Source organism: Tachyglossus aculeatus, chromosome 3 (assembly GCF_015852505.1).
Source record: "Tachyglossus aculeatus isolate mTacAcu1 chromosome 3, mTacAcu1.pri, whole genome shotgun sequence".
NCBI classification, from domain to species: Eukaryota; Metazoa; Chordata; class Mammalia; order Monotremata; family Tachyglossidae; genus Tachyglossus; species Tachyglossus aculeatus.
Genome location: NC_052068.1, coordinates 56,149,384 through 56,175,757, shown reverse-complemented (window position 1 = coordinate 56,175,757; position 26,374 = coordinate 56,149,384). Strand labels below are relative to the sequence as shown.

Sequence of the window (26,374 nt, the reverse complement as noted above, 5' to 3'; positions counted from 1 at the left end):
TCCCTTCACAAAACCTAAACCCCTGCTGGGTCTAGAGCAGTCCCAACTGGTCCCACTGTTTCCCACGTTAAATATCAAATCCCGTTAAATAGCAAATCACAAAAGAGGAACCGAGTCCACGAATGCATGCAATCACACTCACGCCACAGGAAATGTGACTTCTAGAGACACGATCGGACAAATTATTGGGCTCGCGGTTCCACTTCCGACTAAATTAGCGGGGTGAAAGGAGGAACGAGGGGTTTGAGGAGCAAAACTATGTCAAACTATCTCCCACTATTTGCCAGTACAACAGTTCTGCGCACTGAACCACTAACCCACGTCCTGCCCGAGGCCCTTATTTCCAGATTTCCTACACGGCACAATTTTTCCCAGATGGGTGGCCTAAGAAAATTCAAGGCTTCAGGCATCCGCTCACTTCACAAAACCTAAACCCCTGCTGGGCCTAGAACAGTCCCAACGGGTCTCACTGTTTCCCATCAAATCCTGTTAAATATCAAATCAATCAATTGTATTTATTGAGCGCTTACTGTGGGCAGAGCACTGTACTAAGCGCTTGGGAAAATGATATGCTCCTGAAATCCAGAGGGGCCCCCCAGAGCTGAAGTCATTCCCGCCTCATCACAAAGCAGAACGTGGGAGGACAGTGGATGCGCACGGGTCGCTCTGCACCCATAGGACCGGCTGAAATAATAATAATAATAATAATAATAATGGCATTTATTAAGTGCTTACTATGTGCAGAGCAATGTTCTAAGCGCTGGGGAGGTCACAAGGTGATCAGGTTGTCCCATCATAATAATAATAATAATGGCATTTATTAAGTGCTTACTATGTGCAAAGCAATGTTCTAAGCGCTGGGGAGGTTACAAGGTGATCAGGTTGTCCCATAATAATAATAATAATAATGGCATTTATTAAGTGCTTACTATGTGCAAAGCACTGTTCTAAGCGCTGGGGAGGTTACAAGGTGATCAGGTTGTCCCACGAGGGGCTCACAGTCTTCATCCCCATTTTACAGATGAGGTAACTGAGGTGCAGAGAAGTTAAGTGACTTGCCCACAGTCACACGGCTGACAATTCATTCATTCATTCATTCAATCGTATTTATTGAGCGCTTACCGTGTGCAGAGCACTGTACTGAGCGCTTGGGAAGTAAAGTCTTCAACATATAGGGACAGTCCCTACCCGACAACGGGCTCACAGTCCAGAAGGGAGAGACAGACAACAAAGCAAAACATGGCGACAATTGGCGGAGCCGGGATTTGAACCCATGACCTCTGACTCCAAAGCCCGGGCTCTTTCCCCTGAGCCACGCTGCTTCTCTTGAAATGCGGGGAAGCCATAAACACGGCTGACGGAGGACACGTTTTAATGAAGCGAAATCTCAATTTGGGATGGCTGCCAACAGCAGCGGCAACCTGGCACACAAGAATTAGAAACGGGGTGACATCTACTTTTAGACTGTGCAATCCAGCAATCCTTTTAGACTGTGAGCCCACTGTTGGGTAGGGACTGTCTCTATATGTTGCAGATTTGTACTTCCCAAGCGCTTAGTACAGTGCTCTGCACATAGTAAGCGCTCAATAAATACGATTGATGATGATCTACTGCATGGGCTTCGAAACAAGAAAAGAAAACCAAAAGGCAGTGCGCCCTGTAGCCGATACAACAGCAAGGGGCAAATCTTTGCGTGCACACGGAATGGGAGGAATTGTTGCTGACGTGATCTTATTCATTCATTCATTCATCCGATCGTATATATGTATACACGTTTGTACATATTTATTACTCTATTTATTTATTTATTTATTTTACTTGTACATATCTATTCTATTTATTTTATTTTGTTAGTATGTTTGGTTTTGTTCTCTGTCTCCCCCTTTTAGACTGTGAGCCCACTGTTGGGTAGGGACTGTCTCTATATGTTGCCAATTTGTACTTCCCAAGCGCTTAGTGCAGTGCTCTGCACATAGTAAGCGCTCAATAAATACGATTGATGATGATCTACTGCATGGGCTTCGACAAAAGAAAAGAAAACCAAAAGGCAGTGCGCCCTGTAGCCGATACAACAGCAAGGGGCAAATCTTTGCGTGCACACGGAATGGGAGGAATTGTTGCTGACGTGATCTTATTCATTCATTCATTCATCCGATCGTACATATGTATACACGTTTGTACATATTTATTACTCTATTTATTTATTTATTTTACTTGTACATATCTATTCTATTTATTTTATTTTGTTAGTATGTTTGGTTTTGTTCTCTGTCTCCCCCTTTTAGACTGTGAGCCCACTGTTGGGTAGGGACTGTCTCTATATGTTGCCAATTTGTACTTCCCAAGCGCTTAGTGCAGTGCTCTGCACATAGTAAGCGCTCAATAAATACGATTGATGATGATCTACTGCATGGGCTTCGACAAAAGAAAAGAAAACCAAAAGGCAGTGCGTCCTGTAGCCGATACAACAGCAAGGGGCAAATCTTTGCGTGCACACGGAATGGGAGGAATTGTTGCTGACGTGATCTTATTCATTCATTCATTCATTCGATCGTACATATGTATATATGTTTGTACATATTTATTACTCTATTTATTTATTTATTTATTTTGCTTGTACATATCTATTCTATTTATTTTATTTTGTTAGTATTTTTGGTTTTGTTCTCTGTCTCCCCCTTTTAGACTGTGAGCCCACTGTTGGGTAGAGACTGTCTCTATATGTTGCCAACTTGTACTTCCCAAGCGCTTAGTACAGTGCTCTGCACATAGTAAGCGCTCAATACGATTGATGATGATGATGATATGTTTGTACATATTTATTACTCTATTTATTTATTTATTTATTTTACTTGTACATATCTATTCTATTTATTTTATTTTGTTAGTATTTTTGGTTTTGTTCTCTGTCTCCCCCTTTTAGACTGTGAGCCCACTGTTGGGTAGGGACCGTCTCTATATGTTGCCAATTTGTACTTTCCAAGCGCTTAGTACAGTGCTCTGCCATAGTAAGCGCTCAATAAATACGATTGATGATGATGATGATGATCATTTTTATTGAGCGCTTACTGTGTGCGGTGCTTATCAGCCGCATTCGTACTTAAGGACAAAAATCCCAGTGCCTGGAAACATCCCTTTTGAACCCCAAAATCTGAGAAGCAGCATGGCTTGGTGGACAGAGCAAGGACCTGAGTCGGAACGAACTGGGTTCTAATCCTGGCTCTGCCACATCTGCTGTGTGACCTTGGGCAAGTCACTTCACTTCTCTGAGCCTCAGTTCCCTCAACTGTAAAATGGGGATTAAGACTGAGCCCCACGTGGGACAACCTGATCACCTTGTATATCCCCCCAGCGCTTAGAACAGTGCTTTGCATATAGTAAGCGCTTAACAAATGCCATTATTATTATTATTATTATTCACTGGGCCTCAGTTACCTCATCTGGAAAATGGGGATTAAGAGTGTGAGCCTCATGTGGGACAGGGACTGTGTCCAACCTGCCTGGCTTGTATTCACTCATTCATTCACATTTATCGAGCGCTTACTGTGTGCAGAGCACTGTACTAAGCGCTTGGGAGGGACAAGTTGGCAACATATAGACGGTCCCTACCCAGCAACGCGCTCACAGTCTAGAAGGGGGAGACAGACAACGGAACAAAACATGGAGACAGGTGACAAATCATCAGAATAAATAGAAGTAAAGCTAGATGCACATCATTAACAGAATAAATAGAATAGTAAATATGTACAAGGAAAATAAATAGAGTAATAAATCTGAACAAACACATATACAGGTGCTGTGGGGAGGGGAAGGAAGTAGGGCGGGGGAAGGGGAAGGGGAGAGGAAGGAGGGGGCTCAGTCTACTCCAGTGCTTAGAACAGTGCTTGGCACAGAATAGGCACTTAACAAGCACCATATTTTTTATTATTTTTGATTTTATACGTATAAAAACATTGATTATATACACATTTATATCTATTTTCTCAGCTTCAGAACGCGTATCTGTGTGCATATGTACATCACGTTTCCACATTTCACATTGTATATATACACTGAAACATACACACACACACATTCTGACACTACATTCATTCATTCGATGGTATTTTTGAGCGCTTACTGTGTGCAGAGCACTGTACTAAGCTCTTGGAAAGTACAATTCAGCAATAAAGAGAGACCATCCCTGCCCACACCGGGCTTACAGTCTAGAAGGGGGGAGACAGACAACAATCAATCAATCAATCAATCGTATTTATTGAGCGCTTACTGTGTGCAGAGCACCGTACTAAGCGCTTGGGAAGTACAAGTTGGCAACATATAGAGACGGTCCCTACCCAAACAGTGGGCTCACAGTCTAGAAGGGGGAGACAGAGAACAAAACCAAACATATTAACAAAATAAAATAAATAGAATAGATATGTACAAGTAAAATAAATAGAGTAATAAAACAAGTAAAATGGGCGTCAACATAAATGAATAGAATTATAGGTCAATACACATCAAAACAAGCAAAACAGGCATCAATGTAAATAAATAGAATTATAGATATATACATAAGTCCTGTGGGGCGGACAGAGGGAGGGGAAGAGCCAAGGAAGCGAGTCAAGGTGACGCGGAAGGGAGGGGGAGCTGAGGAAAAGGGGGCTTAATCTGGGAAGGCCTCTTGGAGGAGGTGAGCCTTCAGTAAGGATTTGAAGGATATATGTTGCCAACTTGTACTTCCCAAGCACTTAGTACAGTGCTCTGCACACAGTAAGCGCTCAATAAATACGACTGAACGAATGAATGAATGGATGAAGACGGGGAAGAATCAATCCATCAATCAATTGTATTTATTGAGCGCTTACTGTGTGCACAGCACTGTACTAAGCGCTTGGGAAGTACAAGTTGGCAAAATATAGAGACAGTCCCTACCCAACAGTGGGCTCACAGTCTAGAAGGGGGAGACAGAGAACAATACAAAACATATTAACAAAATAAAATAAATAGAACAGATATGTACAAGTCAAATAGAGTAATAAAACAAGTAAAACGGGCATCAACATAAATGAATAGAATTATAGGTCAATACACATCAAAATAAGCAAAACAGGCATCAATGCAAATAAATAGAATTATAGATATATACATAAGTCCTGTGGGGCAGACAGAGGGAGGGGAAGAGCCAAGGAAGCAAGTCAAGGTGACACGGAAGGGAGGGGGAGCTGAGGAAAAGGGGGCTTAATCTGGGAAGGCCTCTTGGAGGAGGTGAGCCTTCAGTAAGGCTTTGAAGGATATATGTTGCCAACTTGTACTTCCCAAGCGCTTAGTACAGTGCTCTGCACACAGTAAGCGCTCAATAAATACGACTGAACGAATGAATGAATGGATGAAGACGGGGAAGAATCAATCCATCAATCAATTGTATTTATTGAGCACTTACTGTGCGCACAGCACTGTACTAAGCGCTTGGGAAGTACAAGCTGGCAAAATATAGAGACAGTCCCTACCCAACAGTGGGCTCACAGTCTAAAAGAATGACTGTTTGGCAGATTTGAGGAGGGAGGGCATTCCAGGCCAGAAGTAGGACGTGAGCCAAGGGTCACGGCGGGACTGGCGAGGTCAAGGCACGAGACTATGAATGCGTTGCAAATTCATTTGAAGAACGGATGGTTGTATAACTCTCACACCCAAAGAAGAGCCCAAGGAGTGCATTGATGCTGCAGTCAACTAAGTGATAAAATGGAATCCCAAAATTTTCTGTACCCTTTTAAATGCCTAATAACGGGATTCATTCAAGTATGCCCATTCAGCCCGGGCCGCAAGTCTTGGCATTCTAGCAGAGCCAGTCCACTTAAACTACACAGAAGAAATCTGGAAACATATTACAACTGCAACAATACCGTACTGCAAGTCCAAATAGCAAACTGGTCTGAACTAAATCATTCCTCCTATAAGGAGAATGAACTCAAACTGGCCCGATAACAACTACTGCGAATGAGTTTAAACCCATTCCAAATATCAGCATTGGTGTCCGAGTGGAATTAAAATGTAACCGAAATGGTCCCCTCAGCCAAAGAATTCATTTTCACTGATTCAATTTCTCATTTTCAGTCACAGGAAGACTGTGTGCTGAATGGCACGCACGTAAACACTGTCAATCACTGAATCCTGTGTTTCTTCTAAGTGCCAACTTTGGTATTTCCCATCGACAGACCAGACCGATCAACACATGCAACGGAGGTCTATTTTGCACAATGAAAAAAAAAGTGTGCAACAAAATCATCAGAAGTCACCATAACAGTTAATATTTTATTTCTCATCCTTGAAAGAATGACGGTTTCCATTTTACAATTAAATCATTCATTTTTATAAAAAGGAAAATCGCAAATGAAGTCTCCCCCCTTCTAGACTGTAAGCCCGGTGTGGGCAGGGATCGTCTCTCTTAATTGCTGAATTGTACTTTCCAAGCGCTTAGTACAGTGCTCTGCACACAGTAAGCGCTCAAAAAATACCATCGAATGAATGAATGAATGAATGAATGAATGAAAGGGTGTTTTATAAAGATTTCTTTTCACACTAAAATTTAAACTTTAAATAAGCATATAAATACCCCAAAGTTATAAAGGTAAATATTTTATATAACATTTCAGGGCCAGAGAGGAACTACCCAAAAGCTAATTTTCTTTGTCAGAAACATTAATCCTGCAAACATGCACAATCAAAGTTCTCACGGAATTAGATGAAAACCCAGTGATACCAAATTTTTCCACCGCTGTAAAAACCAAAATGAACGATTTCTGGCATTCCGATTTGTTCTTCGCTTGTAATTCTGTTGAGGTGCATGAAAAATTTTGAAACTCAAGCCTTTACGATTATGATTAAATATGATTTAAATACAAATATTTATATGATTAAATGTATCGCAATTCCTGATTTAACAGAATAAATACTTTATCTACACCTCTTTTCAATCTTACAATTTGGCTAAACTGAAGTATGCTTTGTTATTGCTTCCAATAATTCCCGAGCCCTCCGCTTCTTAAAAATACTTCTGAAAGAGTTGAGCACTTACTGTTTTACTGCCGTGCTGCAGGGTGATTTCGTGCGTGTCAGGAATTTTTCTGACAGGATTCTGCAATAAGAAAGTTACAGCACATGAATACGCCTGAAAATCAATAACAGTGAAAGCCAAAGACAGCTGTTCAAAAGCAAACCGAACTCAACATAAACACTTGGGCAATTTCCGCGTTTCAAAAAATTTCAGGAAATAAATGTTTGAGAGAATTATCAAATCCTGTAGCTAGTGAGAGCTCACTTCCTTCATTCCCCCAATTTAGCAAGCCCCTACCTCAAATACCCCTGACAAGGGGAATCTATGGGAATCTAACGGGAATTTCGGAAGCTCCGCTAAGGAGATTTCCCAATCTCCCTCCACAATCCAGTCCAGTGTTTAATAACTTTTGATGACTAGATAGTCTTCCTTAAACAGTACCTAACTCAAATCCCTCGCTGCAGTTTAAGCTTTTTGACGTTGATCCAGTCAGAAGAAATGGAATTCAGCTTTATTCTGCAGACGAGAGGACTCAATCAATCCTATTTATTGGACGCTTACTATAATAATAATAACAACAACAATAATAATGGTATTTGTTCATTCATTCATTCAATTTGTTAAATCTGTTCTAAGTGCTGGGGGGGATACAAGGTAATCAGTGTCCCACGGGGGGCTCACAGTCTTAATCCCCATTTTACAGATGAGGGAACTGAGGCACAGAGAAGTGAAGTGACTTGCCCAAGGTCACACCCCCTCCCCATCCCCCCTGCCTTACCTCCTTCCCCTCCCCACAGTACCTGTATATATGTTTGTACATATTTATTACTCTATTTATTTTACTTGTACATATTTATTCTACTTATTTTATTTGGTTAATATGTTTTGTTTTTTCATCTGTCTCCCCCTTCTAGACTGTGAGCCCGCTGTTGGGTAGGGGCCGTCTCTATATGTTGCAAACTTGTACTTCCCAGGAGCTTAGTACAGTGCTCTGCACACAGTAAGCGCTCAATGAATACGATTGAATGAATGAAGTGGCTTACTATGTGCAGAGTACCCTACTAAGCGCTCGGAAGAGTATAATGCACCAGAATTGGCGCACGTTCCCTACCCATAATAATAATAATAATAATAATAATAATAATAATAATAATAATAATAATAATGGCATTTGTTAAGCACTTACTATGTGCAAAGCACTGTTCTAAGCACTGGGGGAGGATATAAGGTGATCAGGTTGTCCCCCGTGGGGCTCACTGTCTTAATCCCCATTTTCCAGATGAGGTAACTGAGGCTCAGAGAAGTGAAGTGACTTGCCCAAGGTCACACAGCAGACGTGGCGGAGCTGGGATGCGAACCCATGACCTCTGACCCCAAAGCCCGGGCTCTTTCCACTGAGCCACGCTGCTTCTCTGTAATGATTTTACAGTCTATAAGGAGAGGGCTGTAACCTAGAGGACTGTAATCTTACTATTTTTATATCAAAATATGAATAAAAGAAGCTTGAATATACTTATTTAATAGTTTCAGTCATACCCGGGGTTTTCACAGCTTAACACTACCCCCTCTATCTCCATGTTTGGTTTTGTTGTCTGTCTCCCCCTCCTAGACTGTGAACCCACTGTTGGGTAGGGACCGTCTCTCTATGTTGCCAACTTGTACTTCCCAAGCGCTTAGTACAGTGCTCTGCGCACAGTAAGCGCTCAATAAATACGACTGATTGATGGATGAACAGGGCTCATCTATGAAACACCAAACCAAACTGGCAGACTTGATTGCAATTCCATGGCCCACATCTCCCATTCCCTTCTTTTTCACCCTGATTTGTTTCCTTTACTCACCCCTTTCTCAGCCCCAGAGCACATATCCTTCTAGACTGTGAGCCCGCTGTTGGGTAGGAACCGTCTCTATATGTTGCCAACTTGTACTTTCCAAGCGCTTAGTACAGTGCTCTGCACACAGTAAGCGCTCAATAAATGCGATTGAATGAATGAATGAATGAATGAATATCCTTAGGGAAGCAGCGTGGCTCAGTGGAAAGAGCTCGGGCTTGGGAGTCAGGGGTCATGGGTTCAAATCCCGGCTCCGCCACTTGTCAGCTGTGTGACTTTGGGCAAGTCACTTCACTTCTCTGGGCCTCAGTTCCCTCATCTGGAAAATGGGGACAAAGACTGTGAGCCCCGTGTGGGACAACCTGATCACCTTGTATCTACCCCAGCACTTAGAACAGTGCTTGGCATATAGTAAGTGCTTAACAAATAGCAATGTTATTTATTATTATTATATCCATAATTTATTTTTATTAATGTTTGTCCCAGACTGTAAGCTCAATGTGGACAGCTCAATGTAAGCTGTATGCTTATGTAAGCTCAATGTAAGCTCAATGTTCCCCCTTCTAGACTGTGAGCCCACTGTTGGGTAGGGACCGTCTCTATATGTTGCCAACTTGGACTTCCCAAGCGCTTAGTACAGTGCTCTGCACACAGTAAGCGCTCAATAAATACGATTGATTGATTGATTGACAGAGAATATGTCTACCAGCTCAACTACATTGAACTCCCCTACACGCTTAGTACATTGCTGCAAGCACTCAATAACTGTGGTATTTGTTAAGCGCTTACTATGGACCAGACTGGGGTGGATTCAAGTAAATCGGGTTGGACACAGTCCCTGTCCCACATGGGGCTCGTCGTCTCAATCCCCATTTTACAGCAGAGGTAACTGAGGCCCAGAGAAGGTTGGGGAAAAAGTTGATCTCTCGGGTGTTTGAATCCTTCTTATCCCCCTCTTTGATACTGGTCCTTTTAGAGTCTTTTAGACTGTGAGCCCACTTTCGGGTAGGGACCGTCTCTATATGTTGCCAACTTGGACTTCCCAAGCGCTTAGTACAGTGCTCTGCACACAGTAAGCGCTCAATAAATACGATTGATTGATTGATTGGTCCTAAAAGATGAATCTAGGAGTCCAGAACTAAATACATGGACTTGCGGTTTAGCATAAGAAAGCATGATGAAAGAAACTTTACTAACTACATGGACTTTCATTTTAGCAAAAGAAAGCATGAGGGAAGAAACTTTACTAGTTTTTTTACCTAGATGAACTAGACTGAATCATCAAGAGCAATCTGTAGTTAGCAAGCCAATGGCAGACAAAAAGCTCATAGTTTAGCAGGGGATAAAGTAAAATCTAATCACAAAACACAAATCCTTCCCAGGACCTCCACCTCTCTCCCTGAACAAGGTTCTTAAAAAATAAATAAAAATAAAATGATGATGGCATTTGTGAAGCGCTTACTATGTGCCAAGCACTGTTCTAAGATATAAGGTGATCACGTTGTCCCACGTGGGGCTCACAGTCTTCATCCCCATTTTACAGATGAGATCACTGAGGCACAGAGAATCATAATAATGGCATTTATTAAGTGCTTACTATGTGCAAAGCACTATTCTAAGCACTGGGAAGTGAAGTGACTTGACCAAAGTCACACAGCTGACAAGTGGCAGAGCCGGGATTAGAACCCATGACCTCTGACTCCCAAACCCGGGCTCTTTCCACTGAGCCATGCTGCTTCTTAAGCCTTTCAAAGTTACTTTACCAATCCATAGAGTTTAACCAAGCTTCCTTCTCCGCTGTTCAATCAGTCGTATTTATTGAGTGCTTCCTATCTGCAGAGCACTGTACTGAACACTTGGGAGAGCACAATATTTAGTATCTTGTCCATATTTACTATTCTATTTATTGTATTTTGTTAATATGTTTTGTTTGTTGTCTGTCTCCCCCTTCTAGACTGTGAGCCCGCTGCTGGGTAGGGACTGTCTCTATACATTGCCGACTTGCACTTCCCAAGCGCTTAGTACAGTGCTCTGCACACAGTAAGTGGTCAAAAAATACGATTGAATGAACTTGTACTTCCCAAGCGCTTAGTACAGTGCTCTGCACACAGTAAGCGCTCAATAAATACGACTGAACAAACTTGTACTTCCCAAGTGCTTAGTACAGTGCTCTGCACACAGTAAGCGCTCAATAAATACGACTGAATGAACTTGTACTTCCCAAGTGCTTAGTAAGCACTCAACAAATACAATTGAAGGAACTTGTACTTCCCAAGTGCTTAGTACAGTGCTCTGCACACAGTAAGCGCTCAATAAATACAAATGAATGAATACAATATAACAGAGTTGGCAGACCCGTTCCCTGCCCGCAACAAGTTTACCGTCGAGGGGGGAGACAGAGATGAAAATAAATAAATTAGGGCCGGTACGTAAGTGCTGTGGGGCTGAGGGGAGGGTAAATAAAGGGTACGAATCCAAGTTTGAGGGCCACGCGCAAGGAAAGGAAATGAGGGATGAGTCAGGAAAGGCCTCCTGAAGGAGATCATCAATCGTATTTATTGAGCGCTTACTGTGCGCAGAGCACTGTACTAAGCGCTTGGGAAGTACAAGTTGGCAACATATAGAGACGGTCCCTACCCAACAGTGGGCTCACTCCAAAGGAGAAGAGGTGTTATTAATAAGGCTTTGAAGGTGGAGCCATTGATCGACTGCTGGATCGGAAAAATGGAGGGAGTTCCAAGCCAGAGGGAGGATGTGGGTGAGCTGTGAGTGGCGTGCCAGACTGAGTATTTATTCATTTATTTTACTTGTACCTATCTGTTCTATTTATTTTATTTTGTTAGTATGTTTGGTTTTGTTCTCCGTCTCCCCCTTTTAGACTGTGAGCCCGCTGTTGGGTAGGGACCGTCTTTCTATGCTGTCAATTTGGACTTCCCAAGTGCTTAGTACAGTGCTCTGCACACAGTAGGCGCTCAATAAATACGGCTGATTGATCGATTGAGTAGGATGGGGCTAGAAAAGGCAAATGTGCGCGCCGGGCGGAGCGGGAAATCCGAGAGGTGACGTAGGAGGGGGCGAGGTGACTGACTGCTTTAAACGCAACGGTGCGGAGCTTCTGTTTGACGCTGAAGTGGATTGGCTACCATTCATTCATTCCATCGTATTTATTGAGCGCTTACTGTGTGCAGAGCACTGGACTAAGCGCTTGGGAAGTACAGGTTGGCAACACATAGAGACAGTCCCTACCCAACAGTGGGCTCACAGTCTAAAAGGGGGAGACAGAGAACAAAACCAAACATACTAACAAAATAAAATAAATAGAATAGATATGTACAAGTAAAATAAATAGAGTAATAAATATGTACAAACATATATACATATACACAGGTGCTGTGGGGAAGGGAAGGAGGTAAGGTGGGGGGGATGGAGAGGGGGACGAGGGGGAGAGGAAGGAAGGGGCTCAGTCTGGGAAGGCCTCCTGGAGGAGGTGAGCTCTCAGTAGGGCCTTGAAGGGAAGAAGAGAGCTAGATTAAAATGGAGGCCACTGGATTTGGCAAGAAGATCATCGGTGACCTTTGAGAGGGTACTTTCAGTGGATTGAAGGGGGAGAAAGCGAGGTTGGAGAGGGTCAAGGAGAGAATTGGAGGCAAGGAGTGTAGATAAGTCATTTATCCATTCATTCATTCAATCTTATTTGGTGAGCGCTTCCAGTATGCGACACACTCAGGGAGTTTGAGGATGGCAGTCAAGCCGGCGAGGAGGGAAGGGGCAGGTAATTTGGTAGAGTGCAAAGGGATGGGATTGGAGGTGCAGGCGGAGAGAGTGCATTTTGACAGGAGGAGGGAGATCTCTTCTTGAGATACTCCTGGGAAAGATGGGAGAATTGAAAAAGGGGCAGAAGAGGGAAGGACTGGAGAGAAGCAAGGGCGATTTTAGGGGAGATCATGCCTGATGCTTTCAATTCTCTTAATAAAGTACATGGCCAAGAGGCCCTGAGGGGCAAGAGTAAATTGTGTGACTTTGGGCAAGTCACTTCACTCCTCTGTGCCCCAGTTACCTCATCTGTAAAATGGAGATGAAGACTGTGAGCCCCACGTGGGACAAACTGATCCCCCTGTAACCTCCCCAGCGCTTAGAACAGTTTATTACTGTATTTATTTATTTATTTTACTTGTCCATATCTATTCTATTGATTTTATTTTGTTAATATGTTTGGTTTTGTTCTCTGTCTCCCCCTCCTAGACTGTGAGCCCGCTGTTGGGTAGGGACCGTCTCTACATGTTGCCAACTTGGACTTCCCAAGCGCTTACTACAGTGCTCTGCACACAGTAAGCGCTCAATAAATACAATTGATTGATTGATTGATTGATTGTCTCCCCCTTTATTATTACAGTTTATTACTGCATTTATTTATTTATTTTACTTGTCCATATCTATTCTATTGATTTTATTTTGTTAATATGTTTGGTTTTGTTCTCTGTCTCCCCCTTCTAGACTGTAAGCCCACTGCTGGGTAGGGGCCGTCTCTTTATGTTGCCAACTTGGACTTCCCAAGCGCTTAGTACAGTGCTCTGCACACAGTAAGCGCTCGATAAATACGATTGATTGATTGATTGATTGATTGAGGAGAGGGGGAAGGGTGAGCAAGGGGTCTGAGGCGGTTCTGAATTTCTCCCCAGTTCCTTCACTTAGAAAATAACCTGACAATTCACCCTCTGACAAAAAGCCCAGCCTTCTTCCAACCTCCCTCTTTTTTTAACCTTGTTTGCCTCCGGTTCCCAACCCAATTCCGGCACTATCTCTTCATCTCCCAGCAATGTCTTCAGATGCAGAGGACCCCGGCTTCACGCCTTGCCCATTCAACTGTTTCCAATCATTACTCAAACCGCGCAGCTGGAAAATATGAAGTGGTCTCTCCTCTTGCCATTCGGCCAGCTATTTGGATTTTAAGAAGTTTTTCTCCAGCTCCTAGAATGGCTGCAGAAAATCCAAAGCTGATCTTGCAGTTTGTTTACACACCATTCCGGAGAAGTCAGTAGGCGGATAAGATATTAATTAATTCATTCATTCATTCAATCGTATTTATTGAGCGCTTACTGTGTGCAGAGCACTGTACTAAGCGCTTGGGAAGTACAAGTTGGCAACATCTAGAGACGGTCCCTACCCAACAGCGGGCTCACAGTCAAGAAGGAGGAGACAGAGAACAAAACATATTAACAAAATAAAATAAATAGAAAAATATGTACAAATAAAATGAATAGAGTAATAAATACATATAGAGTAGTAAATACATACAAACATATATACATATGTTTATATGCATATAAACAAATATACTAATTAATCAATAATTAGTCAATTACTGAGTGCTTACTGGGCACAAAGCACTATACTAAGCATTTGGGAGAATACAATAGACTAAGCAGTCAAAATCCCTACCCTCTACAAGTTGGTAATCTAGCTGGGGAGACAAAGTAAATTTGTTCCTGGTGAGAAACGAATGCATTCTACTACTCTAAGTTCCCTCTAATAATAATAATGATGATGCCATTTATTAAGCACTTACTATGTGCAAAACACTGTACTAAGCACTGGGGAAATCAAATGAATGAATGAATGGAGAGGTTACCAAAAAAAAAAGATGGCATGTATTAAGCATTTACTATGTGCAAAGCACTGTTCTAAGTGCTGGGGGGATACAAGGTGATCAGGTTGTCCCACGTGGGGCTCACAGTCTTCATCCCCATTTTACAGATGAGGGAACTGAGGCTCAGTTAAGTTAAGTGACTTGCCCAAGATCACACAGCAGACATGTGGGGGGAACCGGGATTTGAACCCATGACCTCTGACTCCTAAGCCCATGCTCTTTCCACCGAGCCAGGCTGCTTCTTCACTTCTTTGCTTACCGCTACTTAGTACAGTGCCCTTCATTCAGTAGGCACTCAACAAATACCATTAACGCTTCCAATTAAAAAAAAAATCAATCAGAAATACCATTCAAACTACTGAACACATGGCACAGATTTAAAGCACCATCAGTCATATCTTCTTTAGGAATACAAGTTATCAAAAATCTTTAAGCAGAAACGATATTGCTTTAACATCAAGAATTGGCAAATAATAATAATACCGTTGATTGATTAAATTGGCATAGTCTACATTTCAACACCACCGCAATAAACTAGGTAAAATTCTCAAATTCACATCAACTTCTTAATATTTATTCACATTAATGCCTGTCTCCCCTTCAGAGAACGTAAGCAGAGATCGTTTCCGCTAATTCCGTTGTATTTTCCTCTCCCGAGCGCTGAGCACAGCACTTAGTAAGCACTCAATAAATACCATCGACTGATTGAGTCTTCTAACAGTAATTAGTTAATATTTATAATCACTGGAAGAAGTGTAAATCCTAAATATCCTCGCAAGAACTATGACGGCAAAGATTAAGTAGGTCACAGAGTCTAAACTGTTCGCTTTCGGCGGTCAGCTCATCTCTAGACTGTAAACTCGTTGTGGGCAGGGAATGGGTCTGTTTATTGTTGTATCACACTTTCCAAGCGCTTAGTAATAATAATAATAATGACATTTATTAAGCGCTTACTATGTGCAAAGCACTGTTCTAAGCGCTGGGGAGGTTACAAGGTGATCAGGTTGTCCCATGGGGGGCTCACAGTCTTCATCCCCATTTTACAGATGAGGCCCAGAGAAGTTAAATGCTCTGCACACAGGAAGCGCTCAAAAAATACGACTGAGTGAAGGAATGAACTTGAAATAATGACTGTTGTCTTTGGAGCAGTGTTCAATACCAAATATCCTTTCAGCCACCAAAGAAAATAGTAGCAATACTGTTCCCGAAATAGAGACAAATGATTTACAACAAAATACGTGCTATTGTCTTGTGACCTGCTGAGCACTCGGTGAGGGCTGAATACTTTCCTGGTCCTGCGCTTCACTTAACACTTTTTTACGTTTTATAAGGCAAATTAAAAGAATAATAATTCATTCAGTATTTGTTACTGGCAGTCCTAGGAAGTACAACTCACCCAAAGGACACAAACTGTCCTAATTCAACCAAAATAATCATAAGCCAGGGTTCTGATGAGATTCAGTAGTTGGGGCTTTTTCCTTTCACAGAACATTTGCTTATAATAATAATAATATTATTATTAGTCTTTTAGACTGTGAGCCCACTGCTGGGTAGGGACTGTCTCTATATGTTGCCAACTTGTACTTCCCAAGCGCTTAGTACAGTGCTCTGCACACAGTAAGCGCTCAATAAATACGATTGATGATGATGATGATGATGATGATAACAATAATAATGGCATTTGTTAATCACTTACTACGCGCAAAGCACTGTTCTAAGTGCTGGGGGGAATACAAGGTGATCAGGTTGTCCCACGGGGGGCTCACAGTCTTAATCCTCATTTTGCAGGTGAGGTAACTGAGGCACAGAGAAGTTAAGTGACTCTTTTGGATATGTGGCTTAATTTGTGGCAATATTTAAAGGCCAACACAATTGTGTCATCAAGGGAATTTCAAAAAGCAGAAGGGCAAGCATGGCTTAGTAGATTGAGCGTGGGCCTAGGAGACAGAGGACCTGCGTTCTTTCAGTCACTCATTCGTTCATTTAATCGTATTTATTAAGCGCTTACTGTGTGCAGAGCACTGTACTAAGCACTTGGGAAAGAACAATGCAACAATAAACAGTCACGGCCCACAACAAGCTCACAGTCTTGAGGCAGGGAGAGTTTTAATCTCGGTTCCGCCACTTGCCTGCTGTGTGACCTTGGACAAGTCACTTCCCTTCTCTATACCTCATTTGTAAAACGAGGATTAAAACTGGGAGCCCTGTGGGGGAGAGACGTGGACTGAACATTTGTGTCGAAAAATGATCGGGGCAGCAGAGTGAAATATTGACTGAAGTGCGTAGATGAGAGGCAGGGAGGTGAGCGAGGAGGCTGATGTCGGAATCGCGGTGGGATTGGAGAAGCAGCGTGGCTCAGTGGAAAGAGCCCGGGCTTGGGAGTCTGAGGTCACGGGTTCTAATCCCGACTCCGCCAACTGTCGGCTGTGTGACTTTGAGCAAGTCACTTCGCTTCTCTGGGCCTCAGCTACCTCATCTGTTAAAATGGGGATGAAGACTGGGAGCCCCCCGTGGGACAATCTCATCACCTAGTAACCTCCCCAGCGCTTAGAACAGTGCTTTGCACATAGTAAGCGCTTAATAAATGCCATTATTATTATTATTATAAGGGCTTGGATTAACGTGGCAGCGGTTTGGATCGAGATGAAAGGGAGATTTTAGCCGCGTTGCGAAGGTTGAACTGACAGGATTTGGTGATGGATTAGCCTCTGTGCATCGAATGATAGAGCTGAGTTGAGGATAGGGATTTGGGGAAGGGTACGGACCGTCTCTGTATGTTGCCAACTTGTACTTCCCAAGCACTTAGTCCAGTGCTCTGCGCACAGTAAGCGCTCCATAAATACGATTGAATGAAGATAATAATAATAATAATAATAATGGCATTTATTAAGCACTTACTATGTGCAAAGCACTGTTCTAAGCGCTAGGGAGGTCACAAGGTGATCAGGTTGTCCCACGGAGGGCTCACAGTATTAATCCCCATTTTGCAGATGAGGTGACTGAGGCGCAGAGAAGTGAAGTGACTTGCCCTAAGTCACACAGCTGACAAGTGGCGGAGTCGGGATTTGAACCCATGACCTCGGACTCCAAAGCCCGGGCTCTTGCCACTGAGCTACGCTGCTTCTCTTAATGCCAAGGTTTCAGGCTTGTGAAACAAGGAGGCTGGTTGGTGCTCTCTACTGTGATGGAAAAGTGAGGGGGAAGGCTGTGCTTGGGTGGGAACATACAGTGCTTTGCACATAGTTAGCGCTTAATAAATGTCATTATTATTATTACTATTATTATTATAAGGAGTTCTTATAATCAACCTGATCACTTGTAACCTCCCCAGCGCTTAGAACTGTGCTTTGCACATAGTAAGCGCTTAATAAATGCCATAATTATTATTATTATTATTATTCTCTGTGCCTCAGTTACCTCATCTGTAAATGGGGATTAAGACTGTGAGCCCCTTGTGGGACAACATGATCACCTTGTAACCTCCCCAGTGCTTAGGACCGTGCTTTGCACATAGTAAGCGCTTAATAAATGCAATCATTATTATTATTATTATTATTCTCTGTGCCTCAGTTCCCTCATCTGGAAAATGGGGATTAAGACTGTGAGGCCCCTGTGGGACAACCTGATCACCTTGTAACCTCCCCAGGGCTTAGAACAGTGCTTTGCACATAGTAAGTGCTTAATAAATGCCATCATTATTATTATTATTATTATCTATATCACCCCAATCCCTTTCCCACATCCTCTCCTTAGACTGGAACTCCATCCTTTCCACCAACTGTCAGCTGCGTGACTTTGGGCAAGTCACTTAACTTCTCTGTGCCTCAGTTACCTCATCTGTAAAATGGGGATTGAAACTGTGAGCCCCCCCATGGGACAACCTGAGCACCTTGTAACCTCCCCAGCGCTTAGAACAGTGCTTTGCACATAGTAAGCACTTAACAAATACCATCATTATTATTATCAACACCAGACCACCACTCTCCCATCTTCAAAGCATTTTCAGCTCTAAGAACAGTGCTTGGCACATAGTAAGCGCTTAACAAATACCATTATTATTATTATCAACACCAGACCACCACTCTCCCATCTTCAAAGCATTTTCAGCTCTAAGAACAGTGCTTGGCACATAGTAAGCGCTTAACAAATATACCATCGTTATTATTATTATTCAGATCACATCTTCTCCAAGAGGCCTTCCCCAATTAAGCCCTCATTTCCCCCAGACCTCTCTCCCTTCTGTAGTCATTCATTCATTCAATCGTATTTATTGAGCACATACTGTGTGCAGAGCACTATACTAAGCGCTTGGGAAGTACAAGTTGGCAACATATAGAGACGGTCCCTACCCAACGACGGGCTCACAGTCTAGAAGGGGGAGACAGGCGACAAAACAAAACATATGGACAGGTGTCAGGTCGTCAGAGCAAATAGAATTAAAGCTAAATGCACATCATTAACAAAATAAATAGAATAGTAAATATGTACAAGTAAAATAAATAGAGTAATAAATCTGTACAAACATATATACAGGTGCTGCGGTTGGGGAAGGAGGTAGGGCCGGGGGGGTGGGGAGGGAGAGGAAGGAGGGGGCTCAGTGTGGGAAGGCCTCCTGGAGGAGGTGAGCTCTCAGTAGGGCTTTGAAGGGAGCGCTTAGAACAGTGCTTTGCACACAGTAAGCGCTTCACAAATGCCATCATTATTATAAGGGAGGAAGACAGCGAGCTTGGCGGATGTGCGGAGCGAGGGCATTCCGGGCCGGGGGGAGGACGTGGGCCGGGGATCGACGGCGGGACAGGTGAGAACGAGGTACAGTTTATCTATACCCTTGCATCTGTGACCTTTGTGGGCGTTTGATATTCATCCCCGGCACTTAAGTACACATCTTTAAATTATCGTACATTATTTTTATATTAATGTCTGTCTCCTGCCCTAAACTGGAAGCTGACTGTGAGCAGGGGAACATGTCTGCCAACTCAAATACTAAGCCCCGCTTTTCCTCCCCATCCCCTCCCCATCGCCCCGACTCATTCCCTTTGCTCTACCCCCCTCCCCACCACAGCATTTGTGAATATATGCACATATCTCCCGTATATATCTATATATGTTTGCACGTATTTATTACTCTATTTATTGATTTTATTTGTACATATTTATTCTAATTATTTTATTTTGTTAACATGTTTTGTTTTGTTCTCTGTCTCCCCCTTCTAGACTGTGAGCCCGCTGTTGGGTAGGGACCGTCTCTATATGTTGCCAACTTGTACTTCCCAAGTGCTTAGTACAGTGCTCCGCACACAGTAAGTGCCCAATAAATACGATTGACTGAATGAATACCTATAATTTGATTTATTTATATTAATGATGTGTATATATACTGTCAGCTGTGTGACTTTGGGCAAGTCACTTCACTTCTCTGGGCCTCAGTTACCTCATCTGTAAAATGGGGATTAAGACTGTGAGCCCCACGTGGGACAACCTGATCACCTTGTAACCACCCCAGCGCTTAAAACGGTGCTTTGCACATAGTAAGCGCTTAATAAATGCCATTATTATTATCATCTATAATTCTATTTATATTGATGCTATTGATGCCTGTTTAAATGTTTTCATGCCTGTCTCCCCGCTTCTAGACTGTGAGCCCACTGTGGGCAGGGATTGTCTCTATTTGCTGCTGAATTGTACTTCCCAAGTGTGCAGTGCTCTGCCCACAGTAAGCGCTCAATAAATATCATTGAATGAATGAATGAATTCTAGTTTTATTGTAATAATGACGATGGTATTTGTTAAGCGCTGACTATGTGCCAGGCACTGTACTAAGCGCTGGGGTGGACACAAGCAAATTGAGTTGTCTCCCCCTTTTAGTTTGTGAGCCCACTGTTGGGTAGGGACTGTCTCTAGATGTTGCCAACTTGTACTTCCCAAGCGCTTAGTACAGTGCTCTGCACACAGTAAGCGCTCAATAAATATGATTGATGGATGGAGTTGGACACGGTCCCTGTCCTATGTGGGGCTCACCGTCTCAATCACCACTTTACACTGGAGCCCACTGTGGGGTAGGAACCGTCTCTATATGTTGCCAACTTGTACTTCCCAAGCGCTTAGTACAGTGCTCTGCACACAGTAAGTGCTCAATAAATACGATTGATTGATTGATTGGAATAAATACGACTGAATGAATGAATGAATGAATGAATGAATGAATTTACAGATGAGGTAACTGAGGCCCAGAGAAGTAATGTGACTTGCTCAGGTCACACGGCAGACAATTAGCCGAGCCGGGATTAGCACCCATGACCTGCTGAATCCCAGGCCCTTGCCCTATCCACTATACCCACTCTCGTAGGCGCTTAGTACAGTTCTCTGCACATAGTACATCCTCAATAAATACCATGGATTGATTGTTCCATTTATTGAGATGTTGGCGAGAGCCACGCAGCAATGTCCTGAAGGCAGGAGAAAAATATGAGGTTGCAGAGGAGAGGGGACGGGGCTTTGAGAAGCAGATTTGGGAAACATCCGCCTAAAGATGATTTTGTGTAACCAAAGACTAACAGAAGAGATTTTAAAAATTACCGCAAACCATTACTTCACTCACATTAAAAACCATACCCCTTAAAAACGCTTTCTTCCTACAGAGAACGATCTCTTGAGACAAAAATCTAATCATAAAATATTATAAGGTGATTTTGAAGCAGTCAGAGGAAAAAGTGCAGAAGAGCTACCCACAGGAAAAGAACGCACCCTTGGGGAATTCCACAACAGGAAGGTTGGGAATCATATCTTTCCTTTTACCCTCTCAATTATAACTGCTTGGTTTTCAGTCAAATTCCGCAAGGAGATCATAAACATATAAAATATTACGGTGCGCTATGCCAAGAACTTCAAACCTCACAGAACAACTCACAAGGACCCGTTATAATTCCAGAAACAGACAGGCAGTGGTGATTTTATAAATGGAAATATACAAAGCCTATCAGAATAGTGATGGCATTTATTAAGCGCTTACTATGTGCAAAGCACTGTTCTAAGCGCTGGGGGGATACAAGGTCATCGAGGGTGCCCCATGTGGGGCTCACAGTCTTAATCCCCATTTTACAGATGAGGGAACTGAGGCCCAGAGAAGTTGAGTGACTTGCCCAAAGTCACACAGCTGACAATTGGCAGAGCCGGGATTTGAACCCATGACCACTGACTCCAAAGCCCGGGCTCTTTCCACTGAGCCACGCATATCGCCTAAGAAAAATTTCCGATTAAGGACAATTTCACGTCTCTACTTTAAAAGCCCATTACGGGCACCCCGGCTTTTTTAACGTGTTCGTGGTATTGTACTGAACGGCAATGAAAGGCAAAAATTATATATCAGTGCAAAGAACATTAACGGGTATCATATACTTGAATACTTTCCAGCTAAATCTTCTCACCCCTTCGGGAACAGCCAGGTTGTGCCGAGTAAAAATTAAACTTTCCTTTTATTTGAAACTATATAACGTCCTAAAAGAGAAATCTCAAACCTCCTATTTGCCCGTCTGTGCTTATTCCCCCCGCCCCCACCCACCGGAAATACACAACCTCTATCCACGGACGATCGATAATAAAAATGCCTTAAATCAGTAAACCGACGGAATTGGCGGGGAAATTTTATCGTTTTTCAACAGCAGCAATCTCAGTGGAAAGAGCCCGGGCTTTGGCGTCGGAGGTCAGGGGTTCAAATCCCGGCTCCGCCACTTGTCAGCTGTGTGACTTTGGGCAAGTCACTTAACTTCTCTGGGCCTCAGTTCCCTCATCTGTAAAACGGGGATTAAGACTGTGAGCCCTCCGTGGGACAACCTGATCACCTTGTAAACTCCCCAGCGCTTAGAACAGTGCTTTGCAAATAGTAAGCGCTTAATAAATGTCATTATTATTATTATTATTATTATTAAAAATCGGATGCTGCAGGGAAGCTTCACTCTGCTGCTCTGCTGTTGGAGTGGCTTCTGACATTTAGACTGCTTAGTAGACTCAAGACACAAATTTAGATAACAAGGACGTATTTTGGCAGAGTAGCTACATGATTCGCCAAATATTTATGAAGACCACTGTAATTCATTCTGTTTGGGTATTTCTGTAAACATCTTAAATTATCAAATGTGCTCTAACGGTCCTAAACCTAAAAAATGTGTGTAAGCCTATACATAACACACAGTACAGCTATAATGAGAGATTTCCAGGAATTGCCTTCCACTGTTTAAATTTACTTGACAAAAATCAGGTCAGAGGCTTTTCCCACTGTGAAGTAAACGACGCAGGATTTGTGACCAGATCTGTACTATACCAGTACATAGCACATAGTAAGCGCTTAACAAATGTCATTATTATTATTATTATTATTATTATTATTATTATTTTATTATTATTATAATAAAAAGACACCGTTCTTTGGTGTTTAGGGTTTTTTTTCTTTGTTGCTGTTTTTTTCAAAGACAGAAATGCTTAACTGGCTTGAAAATTCAGGCTGTTGCTCCTAATCTAGATTAAATTCAGTGTCATGAACTAAAGGCCTCAGTTCCCTCATCTGTAAAATGGGGATGAAGACTGTGAGCCCCACGTGGGACAACCTGATCACCTTGTAAGTTCCCCAGCGCTTAGAACAGTGCTCTGCACAGAGTAAGCGCTTAATAAGTGCCATTATTATTATTATTATTAAAGGCCTCTTAAAGCACTGCATCCCTACTTCAAGGGGCTTTACCTTGAAGTAGAAGCAGCGTGGCTCAGTGGAAAGAGCCCGGGCTTTGGAGTCAGAGGGCATGGGTTCGAATCCCGACTCCGCCACATGTCTGCTGTGTGGCCTTGGGCAAGTCACTTAACTTCTCTGAGCCTCAGTTACCTCATCTGGAAAATGGGGATTATGACTGTGAGCCCCCCGTGGGACAACCTCATCACCTTGTATCCCCCCCCAGCGCTTAGAACAGTGCTTTGCACATAGTAAGCGCTTAACAAACGCCATCATCATCATTTACCTTCCTGTTGCCGTTCCTACTGGGCTGCTACTTTCCCTCCACCCACCATCATCATCATCATCATCATCAATCGTATTTATTGAGCGCTTACTGTGTGCAGAGCACTGTACTAAGCGCTTGGGAAGTACAAGTCGGCAACATATAGAGACGGTCCCTACCCAACAGTGGGCTCACAGTAGGCTGACAGGTTCCATGATTCTTTCGGAGAAGTCCCGCAACGAGACAAGAAGAGAAGCAGCGTGGTTCAGTAGAAAGATCCCAGATTTGGGAGTCAGAGGACATGGGTTCTAATCCCGGCTCCCCCACGTGTCTGCTGTGTGACCTTGGGCAAATCACTTAACTTCTCTGTGCCTCAGTTAACTCATCTGTAAAATGGGGATGAAGACTGTTGAGCCCCCCGTGGGACAACCCGATCACCCTGTATCCCCCCAGCACTCAGAACAGTGCTTTGCACATAGTAAGCGCTTAACAAATGCCAACATTATTATTATTATCTGTAAAATGGGGATCAAGACTGTGACCCCCATGTGGGACAACTTGATTACCTTGTATCTACCCCAGTGCTTAGAACAGTGCTTGGCACATAATAAGCACTTATCAAATATTATTATTATTATATGCTTGAACAGGGGAGAGTTTTGACTTCTGCTGTGGCCACAGAAGTAATAATAATGATGCAATAATAATTACTCCCAAAAGTAATAATAATGATGGCACTTGTTAAGCGCTTACTATGTGCAAAGCACTGTTCTAAGCGCTGGGGGGGATACAAGACGATCTGGTTGTCCCACGTGGGGCTCACAGTCAATCCCCATTTTACAGATGAGGTAACTGAGGCTCAGAGAAGCTAAGTGACTTGCCCAAGGTCACACAGCGGACGTGGCGGAGCCGGGATTCAAACCCACGACCTCTGACTCCGAAGCCCGTGCTCTTTCCACTGAGCCACGCTGCTCCTCTCCGGATACCAACCAGCCTGCTGAACTGGGTTTTCTCCAACAGCCTGGAGAAATAGGTTATTTCAGCGACGTTTTCAACAAAGGCTTCCTTTTCAACGTTTCTTTTTATATTGGAAGAAGAATTTTCACTTCACAACCAGATGCTGCGTCCGTAATTATTACCAACTGGGGGGCTCTAGGAGATGGCTGGAGGATGAAGAAATGGGTGGTAGGAATGCATTTCTACGTTTCTTAGGGAGGAAGCTGGCAACTCTACCCCTGTCTCTGTAACCTTTAAACCGTGAAATCTACAATTGGACACGCTATAACCAGTGGCAAGCATAGAGGGCATAGAGCACTCCTTGGTACCCAAATGATAATTGTATTATGGTTTTGATTATCATAATTATATGATTATAATAACTATATCATCGAGGCATTGTTATCACATTATTATATTTTGCATTATTTTATTATTTTTAAATGCTTAGTACAGTGCTCTGCACTATTATACTATTAATATATAATTATATATTATAATAATTATATTATGACTATAATAATTATATAATTATGATCATCATATTATTATTTTATTGTTACATTTTGCATTGTTTTATTATTTTTAAGCTCTTAGTACAGTGCTCTACACTATTATACTATTAATATACAATTACATATTATAAAATTATATTATAATTATATATTATAATAATTATATTGTGATTATAATAATTATATAATTATGATCATCATATTATTATTTTATTGTTACATTTTGCATTGTTTTATTATTTTTAAGCTCTTAGTACAGTGCTCTGCACTATTATACTATTAATATACAATTACATATTATAAAATTATATTATAATTATATATTATAATAATTATATTGTGATTATAATAATTATATAATTATGATAATCATATTATTATATTGTTACATTTTGCATTGTTTTATTATTTTTAAGCTCTTAGCACAGTGCTCTGCACTATTATACTATTAATATACAATTACATATTATAAAATTATATTATAATTATATATTATGATAATTATATTATGATTATAATAATTATATAATTACGATAATCATATTATTATTTTATTGTTACATTTTGCATTATTTTATTATTTTTAAGCTCTTAGTACAGTGCTCTGCACTATTATACTATTAATATACAATTACATATTATAAAATTATATTATAATTATATATTGTAATAATTATATTATGATTATAATAATTATATAATTATGGTAATCATATTATTATTTTATTGTTACATTTTGCATTATTTTATTATTTTTAAGCTCTTAGTACAGTGCTCTGCACTATTATACTATTAATATATAATTACATATTATAAAATTATATTATAATTATAATAATTATAGAATTGTGATAATTATATTATTATATTATTATTATATTTTACATCATTTTATTATTTTAAAGCGCTTAGTACAGTGCTCTGCACACAGTAAGCGCTCAATAAATACGATGGATTGACTTATTCTATTTATTTTATATGTTTGGTTTTGTTGTCCGTCTCCCCCTTCTAGACCGTGAGCCCACCACTGGGTAGGGACCGTCTCTATATGCTGCCAACTTGGACTTCCCAAGCGCTTAGTACGGTGCTCTGCACACAGTAAGCGCTCAATAAAGACGACGGAATGAATGAATGAAAAAGTCACTTCACTGCTCTGTGCCTCCGTTACCTCATCTGTAAAATGGGGATGAAGACTGGGGGCCCCCCGTGGGGCAAGCTGATCACCTTGTAACCTCCCCAGCGCTTAGAACAGTCTCTATATGTTGCCAACTTGTACTTCCCAAGCGCTTAGTACAGTGCTCCGCACACAGTAAGCGCTCAATAAATACGATTGATGATCTACTCCTACCATGGATGCTCAGTATCAGACT

The 26,374-nt window shown here is 41.9% G+C and overlaps 1 protein-coding gene across 1 annotated transcript in view; it reads right to left on the bottom strand.

Moving 5' to 3' along the window:
* WDR70 (WD repeat domain 70) overlaps window positions 1–26,374 on the bottom strand; it is a 462,347-nt gene that overhangs the window by 338,401 nt on the left and 97,572 nt on the right. Inside the window, 1 exon segment of the mRNA XM_038743389.1 lies at window positions 7,055–7,114. Coding sequence (XP_038599317.1) covers window positions 7,055–7,114 — 60 coding nt within the window.